The sequence below is a fragment of the Musa acuminata genome, chromosome BXJ1-8, assembly GCF_036884655.1.
Source record: "Musa acuminata AAA Group cultivar baxijiao chromosome BXJ1-8, Cavendish_Baxijiao_AAA, whole genome shotgun sequence".
Taxonomy (NCBI): domain Eukaryota; kingdom Viridiplantae; phylum Streptophyta; class Magnoliopsida; order Zingiberales; family Musaceae; genus Musa; species Musa acuminata.
The window spans coordinates 50,427,482-50,441,784 of NC_088334.1; the positions used below are offsets into that span (position 1 = coordinate 50,427,482).

General features: G+C 42.5%; 2 protein-coding genes and 1 pseudogene across 7 annotated transcripts; 2 read left to right on the plus strand and 1 right to left on the minus strand.

Moving 5' to 3' along the window:
* Window positions 1-1,406: 1,406 nt before the first annotated feature.
* LOC135589223 (protein SOB FIVE-LIKE 5-like) lies at window positions 1,407-2,651 on the plus strand. 3 transcript variants are annotated; one of them, XM_065081508.1, is made up of 4 exons: window positions 1,407-1,919; window positions 2,011-2,100; window positions 2,184-2,258; window positions 2,346-2,651. In XM_065081508.1, exons 1-4 carry the CDS (start codon window positions 1,422-1,424, stop codon window positions 2,376-2,378), a joined length of 696 nt encoding a protein of 231 aa, XP_064937580.1. In that variant the 5' UTR covers window positions 1,407-1,421; the 3' UTR covers window positions 2,379-2,651. The 3 variants fall into 3 exon arrangements, with proteins under 3 accessions (XP_064937580.1, XP_064937582.1, XP_064937581.1); XM_065081510.1 differs by having other exon boundaries at window positions 2,184-2,249; XM_065081509.1 differs by having other exon boundaries at window positions 1,407-1,914; window positions 2,009-2,100.
* A 4,049-nt stretch (window positions 2,652-6,700) lies between these two features.
* LOC135588629 (protein transport protein SEC13 homolog B-like) lies at window positions 6,701-8,122 on the plus strand (annotated as a pseudogene).
* A 392-nt stretch (window positions 8,123-8,514) lies between these two features.
* On the minus strand, window positions 8,515-12,384 carry LOC135588630 (uncharacterized). Of its 4 annotated transcripts, none has more exons than XM_065080840.1 (6): window positions 12,010-12,384; window positions 10,247-10,373; window positions 9,493-9,641; window positions 9,190-9,264; window positions 8,994-9,062; window positions 8,515-8,900 (listed from the first exon to the last, which is right to left on the minus strand). In XM_065080840.1, the coding sequence occupies exons 1-6, from the start codon at window positions 12,190-12,192 to the stop codon at window positions 8,829-8,831; spliced, it is 675 nt and encodes a 224-aa protein (XP_064936912.1). In that variant the 5' UTR covers window positions 12,193-12,384; the 3' UTR covers window positions 8,515-8,828. The 4 variants fall into 4 exon arrangements, with proteins under 4 accessions (XP_064936912.1, XP_064936913.1, XP_064936914.1 ...); XM_065080841.1 differs by having other exon boundaries at window positions 9,493-9,632; window positions 12,010-12,382; XM_065080842.1 differs by having other exon boundaries at window positions 9,190-9,252; window positions 12,010-12,382.
* Window positions 12,385-14,303: the final 1,919 nt, after the last annotated feature.

The window sequence follows — 14,303 nt, forward strand, 5'->3', positions numbered from 1 at the left end:
CTACACTAGAATAGCTGCACGGTCCACATAGAAGGAGATGCATCCACAGCCATACGCCATGTTAAGCTATCCTCAACAGCATCATGGCCTGCATTAAGTGCCATGGAAGGAAGCCTGACATGGTAAGACTGCACCCCCCGCCCTTCCCTTTCCCTCGAACCCATATCATACATATCATGGAGGTCGGAGATATGTGAGTCCAATCCATGTTCCCAAGTCCTTCATTACTGTACGTACCATTTTAACTTTGTGAAAGAAAGAAATTAATAACATTTAATAATAAAAACCCACTGGTAAAATAAAATAAAATAATAATAATAATAATTTAAAGTATCATCCGATGGTCAGCAAAGGGTCAATTCACAGATTACACATCCCCGCACGTGGAGTCTTTAATTCCTATTATTGTGCCACGTCCTACCTCCAATAAGACAGCCTCTCAGCTGCACCGAAATCCACACATTAATTGCTGGATTACGCGATTCAATGGCCCACCCGCACCAAAATCCAAATCTCTCTTGACCGAGTCATCCCTCTCATCCATCCACCTGCCTCGATCGACACTCTCTTTGATCACGATCCTCTTCTCGGAAGCTTGCTTACGCACGACACCATTTTACTGTTGTGTGTGTGTGTGTGTGTGGCACAGACGAGCACTAAGCTGGTGTTGGGGAAAAGACAAGCACCTTTTACTCAAGATGTGGACTGCCACTGCGGACACCACTCGGTCTTCCGACAAGCAAGTCTTCTCGGCAGGTTCACCGTCCCACGGATCGACGAGCCTTTTTAAGTTTTAACCCACCGTGTTATTTTAACTACGTGGTCACTGTGATGTGGTGCTGTACGGATGGCAATGGCCGGAGCTGAGAGACGACCCGGCCCCATGGTTCTGATACCCACAGTTTGAGAAGATGATGATGATGATGATGATGATACACTGCAACACGGAGCTCCCCTACGTCTTTCTCTGCTCACGGGAAGAGGTACACAGTGCCTCGCTGTATGGCATGTGAAGCTGATGAGGCTCCATCCCTTATCCCTTGTAGAGATGGGCAAGGATTGCCTCATCATACAGAGAGGACATCACATATATCAAGCGTATGAGAGATGGAGGATCTACGTACCAGAGATATATGACTTGGAGTATCTACGTACCAACGTGCATGTGTTCTGTGATCGCAGGTGAGAGAGCCCGCTGCCCAATTGGCAGAGTTAATTTTGTCACCCGGTCCGGTCCAAATAACCGGAGAAAGCCGGAATCTGCAAAAAACCGAACGGTACGCCAAGTGACGTTACGAGATTGAACCATACTGGTCCGGACGATTTCTGCCGGTTCACCATCCGGTCCAGAGAATGGGATTTGGGCTTGGATCCTATCGGTGGGCCCCCCCTACTCCTCCCGTTCCCTTGTCCTTACTAATATGTCTGCATCATTGAAGGCTGTACAAAGCCACACAGAAACGGAGGAGAGGAGGAGCTGCTACTTGCGGAGCCCCTCCTATATCGATGAGATGAAGGTGGGAGAGGAGGAGGAGGGGGAGGAGGAGGAGGAGATGAGCTCAGACTGCAGCAGCGGGTGCCAGTCTGGTTGGACCACGTACCTTGAACAGTCCTCCGAGTTCTGCAAAACTGTCGTCGATGAGAAAGGTGGATCCTATGAACACGAGGAAGAGGAGGAGGACCTGTCCATGGTCTCTGATGCATCCTCTGGCCCGCCACAACTCCGTTTAGAGGATGAGAATCATAGCCGCTGCTGCCGGAAATCCAACATCGGCTCTTGGGACACTGGCTGCCATGGCTCTGCCTTCGCTCCACCTGCTGCGATGGCCAAAGACGGTTTCAAGAAGAGGAGGATTGGAGATCCTTCCTCTGCTTTGGTTGATACTGCCACCTCTCCTCTCTTCAGCTTTTCCAAGAAGGCATATTCCAATGCTAATCTTTTCTCTTATGTCTCGGTCTCCATCTCTTTTTCCCTTGTTAAAGATCTCTCTGAAATCACTTCCATCGCAGACAAGCTTCAACAAGGAAGACAACTTCATGAAGCCATTTACGGAGCATGTTTTGGACTTCCCTTGTAGCTTCTCCTATGTCCATGTCGAGGTACATTTCAGGTTCTTCTTCATGCTTTCTTCCCTTCTTCAGTATGTCCTTTTTTCTGACTTTTGTTGTTTGGCACCCTGCAGGAGAAGTCTGCTTTGCAAAATCCAATGAACTGCCTTCAATCCTTTACTCTTTTCAAGCCAACCCCAGTAAGACCAGTTAAGTTGTTAATGCACTCTTATTTCTGAAACATGCTAATTCTTTCACTGTCCCAACCTTCTAAAATATGTTGTTTTCGATTACAGATGTCCAGCAAAGGAGGGAAGAAAATATGGTGATAGTTTTGAGATCCCTGTTCTTCAAAAGAAGAAGGAAGAAGAAAGTAGAAGCAGCAGCAAGAAGTTGTGTAGATGTCAAATGGATCTTTCCTTTGGCCTTGTTTTGTTTATTTTATTGGTCTCCAATGTCATTATTTTCCTTTTTGGCTTGTCACTGCAGCAGGGAACAACCTGAGCAAAAGAGAAAAAATCATTTGTCTTCTGTTCTCCCTTTTGTATTATTTCTTTTGTCATGAATGGGGATAACAAAATGGGGCTTGTGGCTTCTGTTCACTGTTGCGTCCATACTTAGCAAAAGGTCTGGGATTCTTGGAAGGAGCCACCAGCCTGTGTTTCCTTCTCCACCACCTGCTATACTCTGAACTGGTGGATGAGAGAATGGGTGCAGAACATGTCCTTGAACAGAGAAGGTTGCTGGATGGTCACTTTCAGTATCAGGGGTTGGCTTAAAACACTCCATATTGATGTGTGCAGGGTGAGGAGCAGCATCCAGTGACTCAGTGTGACTTCAACTTGTAGTCCATCATCTGGAACATAAAAAAAACCAAGCTGGAAATCTTGCAACAGTGGACTTGCTGTCAGTGTTGGGTCAAAAGGAAATTTTTTGTAGCAAGTTCATATCCATCATGAACATGATGCAACAGCTAGCTGAGGACAGCTGAAATAGAACCACTCATTCATTTTGCTATTCATTCTTTAAATTGCTTCTTCAGAGGAAGTAAAAGCAAAGTCAATTTTTTACTTCACCTCTCTGTAGAGGAAGACCCACTGATTTTGCCATCCAGCAGACCACTTTGTAGAAGAATTAATGCCTGCAATTGAAAGAACAAAGTTACTATAATCCTATATTCAAATGAGTCTAAAGATTTATATATATGGTTTTATTTTCATGAAAAGTGAACTTATTTCTGTAACCAGAATCTAATCTACAAAATGACTATCTTATCAAACAACAGGACACACCCTCATTCTTCATTATAGAATTGGCCCGAAAAGAGGAGAGCTGGCAGTAAACACATCACAAAAGGCTGCCTCACTGCTGTGGATGTGAATCTGACAGCATATGGAATCGACATCCCTGGCTTCCAGCCAGCACAGCTCCCCCCCTCCCCCCTTTGAATTCCTTTTTCCAGTGATATTTCACTTCCCTGACATGTATCCTTGATCTGGGTGTGGATCAAACTCCATGACAACGCTCTCCCAGGCAAAATCTAAATCTGGGCCTCTCTTTATCTTCTCAGCCTGTTCATATTCCTGAGGCTCTGACAGGGACCTGAGGAGGACTCAGAGCCAGCTGCTCCGCGCGTCCTCCAGCCAGCACAAAGCAGCATGCGCGTGCGTGCCCTGGCACCGCAGCTCGCACGGATGTGCCCATGAGCCGATGAGGAGATACGGCCATCTAAAACAAATCTTAGTTGTCTAGATTGCAGAAACCTTTAGGTTTACTGCAGAATCTCAAAACAAAGCTGGTAAAAAATTCTGCTGCTAGTAAGCTGAGATAATGTGGATTCCATACCTCTACTTGTTGGTGAGAGAAAACCTTCAAATTCTGCAACGTTTCCATGCACCTGAGGTCGAACACCTTCCAGGCCCATCCTCGATGAATGGTGATTAATACAAGAACCAGCAGCTGAGGCAGCACGCCAGGGGGTTGTCATCCCTCGGTATGCTTCGGCAACCAGCAATGGGGCCATATCATCGTGCAAGGCATCGTTTAGGAAGGAGAGGTTTAATATCAAGCATGTGGAGTGCATTAACACAGCTTACCTGGGACTGCGGAACCTGTCCTTCCCTCTGTCTCGTCTACATCTGGTTTCTGACGTAGGAAGCCATCGAAGTCAAGCTAATTAAAGAACTAAAAGATGAAGAGGATCAGATATAGCATCTACAACTGCATCTGCTGACAATAGCAGGAGGGAGGAGGATTCAAAGAAAGCAAATGAACATCCCAGAGCACATCACTATTGTGATGGAGAAAAGGAGAGCATAAGAAGACTTCTGTGCCATATCATTTCAGGACCGAATGAGTTACTCTGCGAGCTTCTGTCAGTTTGTGCTCCTAATGTCTCAAAGACAAGAATCTGTGCTCTAAAAAGAGCCTGCAAACTAATCACAGTATGGGTGATCAGTTCAGCTTCCATGCAAGAAAATGATACAAAGATTTACTCACTTCGGATGTCATCCACCTTCTCTTTCTCATCTCTTCTACAAAACATTGTCTGAACTCATCAACAACCATCGAATCTTCATTATCCCCTCGATAAACTTTGCCGAACAAACTCATTGCATCTGCATTCAACAACTTAATTGTCCTACCATAACCTTCACTTCTTCCAATCTCCTTCCTCAAACACCTCAAGATTCTCCTTCCTAGGAACTCACTGCAACTTTCAGCGCACCATATAAGGAGGTGATCATTTACAGCACGGAAGCTTCCGACTTCATGAATTTGTGAGTGGTGCAGATGAACAGACACCGAACCAACACACATGGCTTGGCTTAGCTGAGACTGGGAAATCAGAAGACAACTACTAGATTTCCTAGTGGAATGAGGACAAACACAAGCAGAACATTGTTTTCAGTAGCATTACGATATCTGAAAACTGGTTTGACTTGATTCAGAGCTCCTTCAAAGCTCAAAAGTGATGTGATCCGCAATGTGCTTCAAAGCTTCGGAGATCTCTTCCTTCTTTCCAATGGCGGCGTCCGTCGCTTATGTCAGACATGTCGATAGTAAATTATGGATCCGATGATTTGATCGACCAAATCCCGCGAACCAAATGTTGACCTCAAGGTCAAAATTACAATGACGCGGTCCGTCGGTCAAAATCTTGAGACTTGGGCGGTTCGGGCGAATGAGCCGGGTCGGATTGACCATTGGCCCATAATTCACTACATTAGATCGTCATAATTGATGGAAATCAAATACAAAACAGGCAAAAGACAAATGCGGGTTTGGATTTGGGTTCTGGAGAGAGCAAACCCGACCCGTTCAAAGCATCGGGCGCCATTTGTTCTCTACGTTGGTCGAAAACCCCCCACCTTTCATTCACGACGGTTCTTTTCCGCGTTCACCGGAAGCCTCAAAATCACATTCTCCTCGGAAGAAGCTTCCCAAGTCTGCGCTCCTGCTCTATAAATCGTAAGCTTTTATCATGTCTCCATCGATCCGTCAGCACGTGCTTGGATCTTGCTACCGAAGTAGTACTCTCTTTCATTTTCCTTCTAATCCGGAATTGGTTTGCCGTCGATTTCGTGAAGGACGAGAGGAACCTCTAATCAGGCCGGATCGTATTCGAACGACATGTGTTCGATGAATTGCCTCACTTAATTTAGTGAAACACATTCGGTCAGCTATTTACTTTTACCTCCGTTTGATTCAGATTGCCTTGGCAAAGAGTGGGTTGTACTCGCTCATCGTCTTGTGATAGTTGGAACTCGTACATCTTGATCTGCTTCGAGAGCCAATACTGACTGATTACTGCTGATCATGAGGGAAAAATAATACCTTTTAGACTTGTGTTATTATGTGTTTTCCTTCTTTGCTCTCTGTTTCCATACATACTGTCTTTGATCTATGGTATGCGCAATTGAATCCTTGTGTAAGCGGATGAAATTGAAGCATTTTGTCTTTGACTCATGATCGTCCATGTTATTTTTGTTTAGACTTTCTTATGAACTTCGATTATCTTTTGAATTCCGTTTGATTTTGTGAATCAACTGATAGTAAAAGCTGAAATTTTTTCCTTCCTCTTGCAATTAACATGCTGGAAGTTTTTTACTTGTCAAATTGCTGATAAATACTGGAAATATGTTACGGTTTCAGAGATGTAATATTATGTTCTTTTGTCAGTCTTCCGGTTCTAAGCAATTTTGGATAATTGGAGTAACACGATGGTTATGTCGAGCTGAAAAGACTGCTTAGTTTTCCAATCGGATTTGATTGCACAATTTTAATGCTGATTTGTGGTTATAGGAACTTGAATTATCAAGGAATATTTTGCAAGAGGTATAGAAGAGTTGGAGCAATGCCTTCCCAGAAAATAGAGACGGGTCACCAAGATGTGGTCCATGATGTGGCGAGGGACTACTTTGGCGACCGCATGGCCACAGCATCTTCTGATACGACCATCAAGATTATTGGTGTCGGCAGCTTTTCTCATCAACACCTTGTGATACTGAGTTGCCATCAAGGTCCAGTTTGGTAGATTGCATACCATGAGCTCTTGTCATCAACATCTTGCAATACTGAGTTGCCATCAAGGTCCATTTCGGTAGATTGCATACCATGAGCTCTTGTCATCAACACCTTGCAATACTGAGTTGCCATCAAGGTCCAGTTTGGTAGATTGCATACAGTGATCGCATCCTGCAACTGTGATGGCCGGGTGATCATATGCAAAGAAGGGAACAAACCAGATGAGTGGACTCAGGCCCATGTTTTCACAGAGCAGAATAGTTCTGTCAACTCTATTGCATGGGAACATCTCCTCCATCTTTACTGCAGGAAATGATGGTGGTTGGGACACCACAAGGATCGGGTGACTTCTGCCGCATGGGCTCCAGCTTTGGCCCCTTGTCAGTGCAGGACAGCTTGATCCAGTAGAGAAGCTTGCTTCTGGTGGCTGTGATAGCACTGTAAAAGTGTGGAAGCTTTACAATGGTAATCGGAAGATGGGACTGTTTTCCTACTCTCCGGATGCATTCTGACTAGGTAAGAGATGTAGCTTGGGCACCCAACTCGGGGATTCCAAAATCTTCCATTGCCAGTGCTTCACAGGATGCGACAATCATGGATATGGACAGTGGCAGGGGAAGGTGATGGATGAGAGGGTAATGTTTTGTTAACTTTCACACCACTGTTTGAAGAGTTTCATGGTGGTCGCTTACAGGGAATATATATATTTGCGGTGGCTAATGGGAACTATAATGTCACACTGTGGAAAGAAGCCGTGGCTGGGGAATGGCAACGGTTGAATCATAGATGTCCTGATATCTGATTGCATTTCCTCATCGTATTACTTTTAGATTGTTAGGGGATGAAGTTGATGGTAGAGTCTCAGTGGTCTATCAGTCCGACTTGATTTGGATTCGAGATGTTTTCGAATGTCTGATATGGTACTGATCTATATTAAGATCCGATGTCGGATGGAATTCTCAATTTGATCCTTCCAACGCTCACTTTCAAAGTGGATTAGATAGTAGCAGGGAAAGAGAAGGGTGTTAATCGTATGTGTGTGCCTGCCTTTTATAGTCGATATTCACCAAATATTTTATGTTTAGACTTCAGCTGACATGGTATATTTGTTGGTTGTATCTTTTTTCTACTGATTTGGATGTCATGTCTCATTTAGAAAATTTTACTGTGCTGTGATAACTTTCTTTGCCAAACTTGTCTGCTTATGCAATCAGATTACTGAAGAATTTACTGGCATCTTGTGTGCTTTCTCCATTTTCCTGTTTTCCTATTGGGTAATACACTTTGGTGCTGCTGCATGTGGAGTCAGTCCTGTTGGCATCAGGTAATATGTCAGTGTTGGTTTTGATGGGAGGAGTTGGTGCAAAGTCCATGAATCATAAGATGCCTAAATGGCATGTTTTGGTAGGTGAATGGTGACTTGCTTGAGAAGTCATAAACTAGTGGAGCAATAAATTGTTGTTTATGTCAGGATCAACATTGCAATATACATGAAGTGATGCAGATATCAGAGATGCTGACAACGATGGGAGAAACAGATCACATGAAGGAAACATAGAGGGAACAATTTGGAAGGAAGAGGGACGTGTGATGATGACCACCGGTGGCTAACACAACTGCTGTCCTCGCATATGTTCTTGAAACGAAGAGGAGACAGAATCACATGCTCCCCTTCACCAGTTTGTCCCCACCGCATTGTTGGATGGGAGACCACTTTTGTCGTCTCACCATAGCCAATTCGATATCCACATATCATCTCTCTCTCTGTCTCTCTCTCTCTCTCTCTCTCTCTCTCTCTGTTATCATCGGATCACACAACTACAGAACTACCAAAAGTGCGACAAGCACCATTAACACAAGAGAGAGAGAGAGAGAGAGAGAGAGAGATAGAGGCATCTCAGAATCGACCGTGATAAGAACCACAATATACTACAGAAGTACGTAAAACAAGACATCCATTTTGATAACAGTTCCAGGATTTGACACCTAAAGAACAAGAACATGACATTTCTTACTCATTCTCAGCAGTGCACCATTGATAATGTCCCCAAGCATACTGCCTGAGTGGCCCTTACTGCAGTACTTATCTACATTATAGGACTTGAACAGGAAAATTCTAGCTCCCCAAATCAGTAACCAAACTTGTTCCGACACCCAAACTCATCTTACATATGTTACACGATGTGGCTACAGATAGCGAAGGCCTACTACCAATTTGTTAGCAAGATAAAATGTAGGAAGCTCCTCTCAGGTCAATTGCAGACTGTCTTCAATCTCTTTGCAGCCTGCACAAACCCTATGATAACCTGCAACTCGTCCAATTGCTTCAGGAAACACAAGAAGCAGTTGAGTTGGCTGCGTCAAGCTTCTGGATTTTCGATGAACAAAGAAACCGACATGAGGAAATACAAGATTACCTGTGACATGAAGTGCCTCTGGACTGCATCAACTAGCTGCTCTTTAGAAGGGTTAGGACTGGCATCCACCTTTTGCAGAAGAAAAAATATAAATCAGACAGGAAGATAAAAAATGATACACTGGAAAAGAGAAGATCAGCATCAATGAAAGAGATTCAGTACTATTTTTAACTCGAAGAAAATATTTAGAGCTTACAAGATTAAAATGACGCCAATATCTCCACAATGCTCTTGTTTCCAGCTTGCTCAGGTCAACTTTCTGCACCAACCACTTACATCATTTCTCCGTAAGAAACACCAAGATACTTGTTCAATGCATCCAATCGTAAATTTGTACACAAAATGGTCCAGAGTACAACAATTCAGATGACAGAAGCAAATGTAAGACATTCCTTGATGAAGGCAGAAGATGTCAGGTGCTAAGACCCAAAAGCAGAATCATGTTCAAGATTGTCTTTCAATGCAATTGTTTATGCAAAAGTTTTCGGTATAAGCTTACCGTTGCACCCCTGGAAGATGAAATAGATCCCTTAGAATGTGAATCACAGGACTGAGACCGGCTCAAGGATTTGTTAGATGACCCTTTATGGTGCCTGACTCTTGACCTGTGTGGCTTTTGTGCTTGCACATCATCACACACTGCAAGAACTGGTGACAATAAAAATAAAGTCCAAAAGGCCAAAACATGATGAAACCATGCCAAAAGACATAACCAATGTACCTTTCTTTATTGTAAAGAAAAATTCTAGTCTGTCAAGATGTGTTTAAAGAACATCACTCTTCACAGCCTTGGTCATTAGTGCACTTCTATTTTCCAAGAAATGGAATTCCATATAAGCATGCTTAAAAGCAATGATCATGCTATTACTTTTTTGTGTCGAATGAAAAACTAATCGTTGGCTAATCAAGTAACAAATGCTTTCCTAGAGTAATACCCTGGAAAACATGAAACAAAATGATTGCCCCTTATACAAAGCACAGAGGACCAAAGAACAGGGAAAACAAAGACTAGGGCAGGTCCGAACAAACTAGTACGTACCCTGGATAGCTATTTGAAGCAAAAGATCTAGGGCATATATGAGATTATGAAGATATCTTGATATCAGTAATAATTTCTACCTAAATGATGATGTAAATTAATCCGGTTCCTGATATGGTGATTTGATCCTATATAGCACATGGTTAAAAAATGACAATTAAAAATGAGGAAAGAAGTTATTAACTGACGGAGACAAGACCAGCGGTAAACTTACCCACATCCGAACCATTCCAGTGCATGTTGTCGCATTCAATCTCATCATCTTCCTCATGACCAGTAGGGGCTTCAATGACACTAAGGGCATTTCTTTGCAGTTTCACTTCTATGCCATTAGTAAGAACCTGAAATTTCATGTATTACAATATATATTAAGATGCCAATAGTGAAACAGATTTCTTCATAGACCACAATATGTCATGTGCAAAGACCAGAATTACTTAAGAAAGTTAAGAAAAATAAATAATCATACGACATTGAAACCACAGTCATTGCATCTAGATGCCACAATCATTCAAGATACGCAAAACTACCAGTGCAGGACCATCACTAGTTTTTTCTAGCTCTCCATCATAGTAATAAATAAACTAGCAATGCAGTCAACAACTTTGGAAACAGTTGGTACGCCCAAATTAAATTGGGAATTTGTTATTTGACAGAAGGTCTATCTGTTGCATTAAGCACCAAAAGTTCTTACGGACAATTAATTACATATTTTTAATATGACACAGTACATCTTTGATAATGTTTTCAGCAACTTTATTTTGCACTTTAGCTATTGTGTAATAGAATGCCAAAGTGATCGCACCCAGCAATAATGCCTGAAGTACACATAATAGATTCGGATTACGAGAACCAAGAAAGAAATGTTCCATGCAAATTCATTCAGGTTGGTATATTGTGCACTTAATGAATGATGTCAATGACAACAAGAACTTGGAAAAAGAAAGAACAAGATTAAAGCCAGAGAGACCAACAAGCGATGCAGAAAATTTAAGGTCCATATAATGAATAATAAGGATACATTAGCAAGTAGCAAGTGCAGGAAACAAAAATGAAAGGTTCAGAGTGTATCTTTTACTCAGATGAACAATGAGATAATCATGTCAGTTAGAAAAAGAAAATTAAGGTTGATATTCACTCAAAGAAAAAGTTAACCCCTTTGCTTTCTGTCTTCCCTGCCAACAGGATCAACCCACTAAACCCTAATTAGAGAATGCAGAATGCCCCATCAGGAAGAAAATTCTCACCCTCGAAAGTTCTGGATCTACAAATATAAACCACACATAATTTACAAGTCTATTGAGCTAGTAATAAACAGAGGGAGACAAAAAAAAGGGGAAAATTCACTATGACTGCCATCCACGTTTGATCATGCTAGAAATTCATTGCGATTAGAACTGTTCGTTGTGCAAATGATGTTAACATTTAACCAGATCTCAAACAAAGACCAATTGTTGGGCTCTGTCACTTAATAATCCTAACAGAGCATCTTGAATAAAGCAAAATTGTTGAAGAGGAACAAAACAAGAAAAAATTTACTATGATGAATCTTGCTTGCAGAAACCAAAGATGTCGAAGCAGCTTAACAAATTATGGCTTTTCATAAGAAAACCTAAGCTTTGAGTCACTTCATATAAAATTAGTAAACGTAAAAGCAGCTAAGCAAATGCGGGTTTGATTCCAGAAAAAAGAAGCGGAAGAAAAGGTCATGATCATCTTTTATCAAGATCCCCACTGTCAGTCTATCTTTTACTTAGTCCAAGAAAACAAGAAGAAAACCCTATCACATTAGAGCCGTAAACTCCTCGAATTGCAGCATTTTGCGCAATTAAATCCCCGCAAACAAAACCCAAATTGATTTTGACCGAAACCCCACCAAATTGAAAACAGAACCCCTTCGAGATCTCGTAAAAGAACAAACTATTCACCGAGAAACCAATAGATCAATAGAGATCAAGCAAAGGGAACTCAATTTACCAGCCAATGCCATCCGCCGAGGCCGACAGCCTTCTTGACGACCCCCTGGAGGCCGACGAGCACCGACTTGGTCCGGTTGTTGCCGGTCACTACCACCTTGGTGTGCCGCGGCAGCACCGACAGCTCCTCCTCGCTGCTCTCCCCGGAGCTATGGTGGCACCCGCCGTCCATTGCTCCCAGCATCGCCTTCCCGCTCCCCTCCACTCCACCCACCTCAATTCAGCACCAAAAGGGATCAAAGAAGTCACAGGAATCAGATCCCCGCGCCAAATCGGAACCGGAGATCGAGCATTGCAACGAAAAAGATGCAATTTTGGAGAAAATTAGGGATGAGTCATTTGGGGGAAGGAGACGGGGAGAGAGAGAGAGAGAGAGAGAGAGAGTGAGACTGTCTCTCTTTTTCTATCCTTTTCTTTGGGGTGTCTGTTCCGGGCTGTGAATCCCGACGACCGGGAAAGGGCCAACCGGAGGCCGACACGTAAACCCAGTCGTCGCGTCGGGCCCGAGAGCGCCTCGGATTCGACGGTAGCGGTTACGGAGCGGGGGCGAGGCGTGACTCTTTGCAACGCGACATAACGGGTTTCTTCTTCGTGGCCGCACCGGGTGCCGGATCCGACCCGCTAAGGGTCTTGCGTGTTGGTGACCGATCCACGGGCGGAATTAACGTAATAATTAATTCGGAATAAATCGTTCCAATAGAATTGCTTTGTGTTCCAAAAAAAGAAGATTCATATCGATGGCTTGGCAAATGAGAGGAATATGATTCACTAAACGCTTTAAGCAGAGGGATAAATTCTCTCATAATAGCAGTAGTATTTATCGGAGCATTCTTTTAGAAATTTATTTTTATTATTTTAAACTATATACAATACATTCTTTCTTTCACATACTAAGATTTCTTGTATATGTATATAAGAGAGAGAGAGAGAGAGAGAGAGAGAGAGAGAGAGACAGAGGATTTGCTTCATTAGGATTGCCTGGAAGCAAGGTAGGTGTAGCTCAGCTTCATTTGCATGTCTTGATCCCATGAAAAAAGGAGAGAACAAGAGAGCCTGCTTTAGTCTCAATCTTCATCAGCTGGACTTGACAGCACTTGAATAGGCTTCAGGTAGATTAGATCATTGAGTTGCTTGATGACAATTCTTCTTGGATCAACAGCTATCCACTAAGAATCTTTGACAGTACTCTCATAATCTGTGCTAGACATGACACAATTAAGACAGCCAAGCAAGCTTCCACCCACCTTACCCATAGGTCATGCTTGATGATGGTAGGTGGGTGGGTGGTACACAGCAGCTGTTTTTGAGGATATGTGACCAGTCTGATTATGATTGCAACCAGTGGTCAAATGTATCAGTACCAGCACTGGAAAGATGTATGTATGCATGTATAGAACCTTGGGATTGTTTCCCTCAGGCCATTCAGCTGCACATTTTAGTTCCTGTAAGCAGGAAAAAGCCACATCAGAATGGGAAACAGGGTTCCAAGGTGTCAAATCCACAAGATTCTCCACCTGGGTTTTTGTCTACTATGTGATTTACCATGTGATGCTACATGCAATCACATTAGTTCACTTTTAATAGTCACTGCTGCATATTTACACTGTTGCATTGTATTCAAACAACATCACTGTCAAGTCAATTCCAACTACAGCTGTTGGATTTGATCATTATGATGGTGATAGGCTGGAATCCAAGAAGATGATTAGTGTGACTAACAGATACACACAAATGAGAAAATTTTTGTGACTCAAAATATTAGATACCAAGTTAGCAAGGAGCAACATAACCAATATGCCAAAGTTCACCCTTCTTAAGATACAATCATGTAATTTGTCTTAGAAAAAGTAGATAAATTCATGATCACTTTTGAATTTACTTTTCCCTAATCAATGGCCCACTTGTCCTGTGAGCTGATAAAGAGAGACCTCTCTTGAGTGCTCTCAATCATCCATATTCCCTTTTTCTTTTTCATTTTTTCTGCCAATGCTATGATCACACAATCTCAGTTATGATGGCTTGGTAATAATTGTTCCATGTACTGTTCTGCAAGGGGCTCAATCCTAGCATACACAGATGAAGAACAGTCATTCTCAATGAATAATGTTTATGACAGTCAAGGTTTTGGTTTTAGTTATAAGCAGAAGGAAGAAACAATTATTATCTCCCAGAGTGACTTCTTATATAAGGATATGAAATCACTGGTGTCTAAGTCTATGGAGAATTTTCTTACCTCATAATTATAGTATTATCTTGCCATATTTGCTCTGTGTTTCAAGTCATAATTATTGAATG

What these genes read in the sequence shown, in the direction of transcription:
- LOC135588630 (XM_065080840.1), bottom strand. Translation starts at nt 12,192, where the DNA reads ATGCTGGGAGCAATGGACGGCGGGTGCCACCATAGCTCCGGGGAGAGC. An exon ending in CATCTTCCAGGGGTGCAACG is followed by an intron (nt 9,265 to 9,492) that starts GTAAGCTTATAC and finishes AAATGATGTAAG; the next exon opens with TGGTTGGTGCAGAAAGTTGA. An exon ending in AGAGGCACTTCATGTCACAG is followed by an intron (nt 8,901 to 8,993) that starts GTAATCTTGTAT and finishes TGTTTCCTGAAG; the next exon opens with CAATTGGACGAGTTGCAGGT.
- LOC135589223 (XM_065081508.1), top strand. Translation starts at nt 1,422, where the DNA reads ATGTCTGCATCATTGAAGGCTGTACAAAGCCACACAGAAACGGAGGAG. An exon ending in TCTTCAGCTTTTCCAAGAAG is followed by an intron (nt 1,920 to 2,010) that starts GCATATTCCAAT and finishes CTTCCATCGCAG; the next exon opens with ACAAGCTTCAACAAGGAAGA. An exon ending in TCTCCTATGTCCATGTCGAG is followed by an intron (nt 2,101 to 2,183) that starts GTACATTTCAGG and finishes GGCACCCTGCAG; the next exon opens with GAGAAGTCTGCTTTGCAAAA.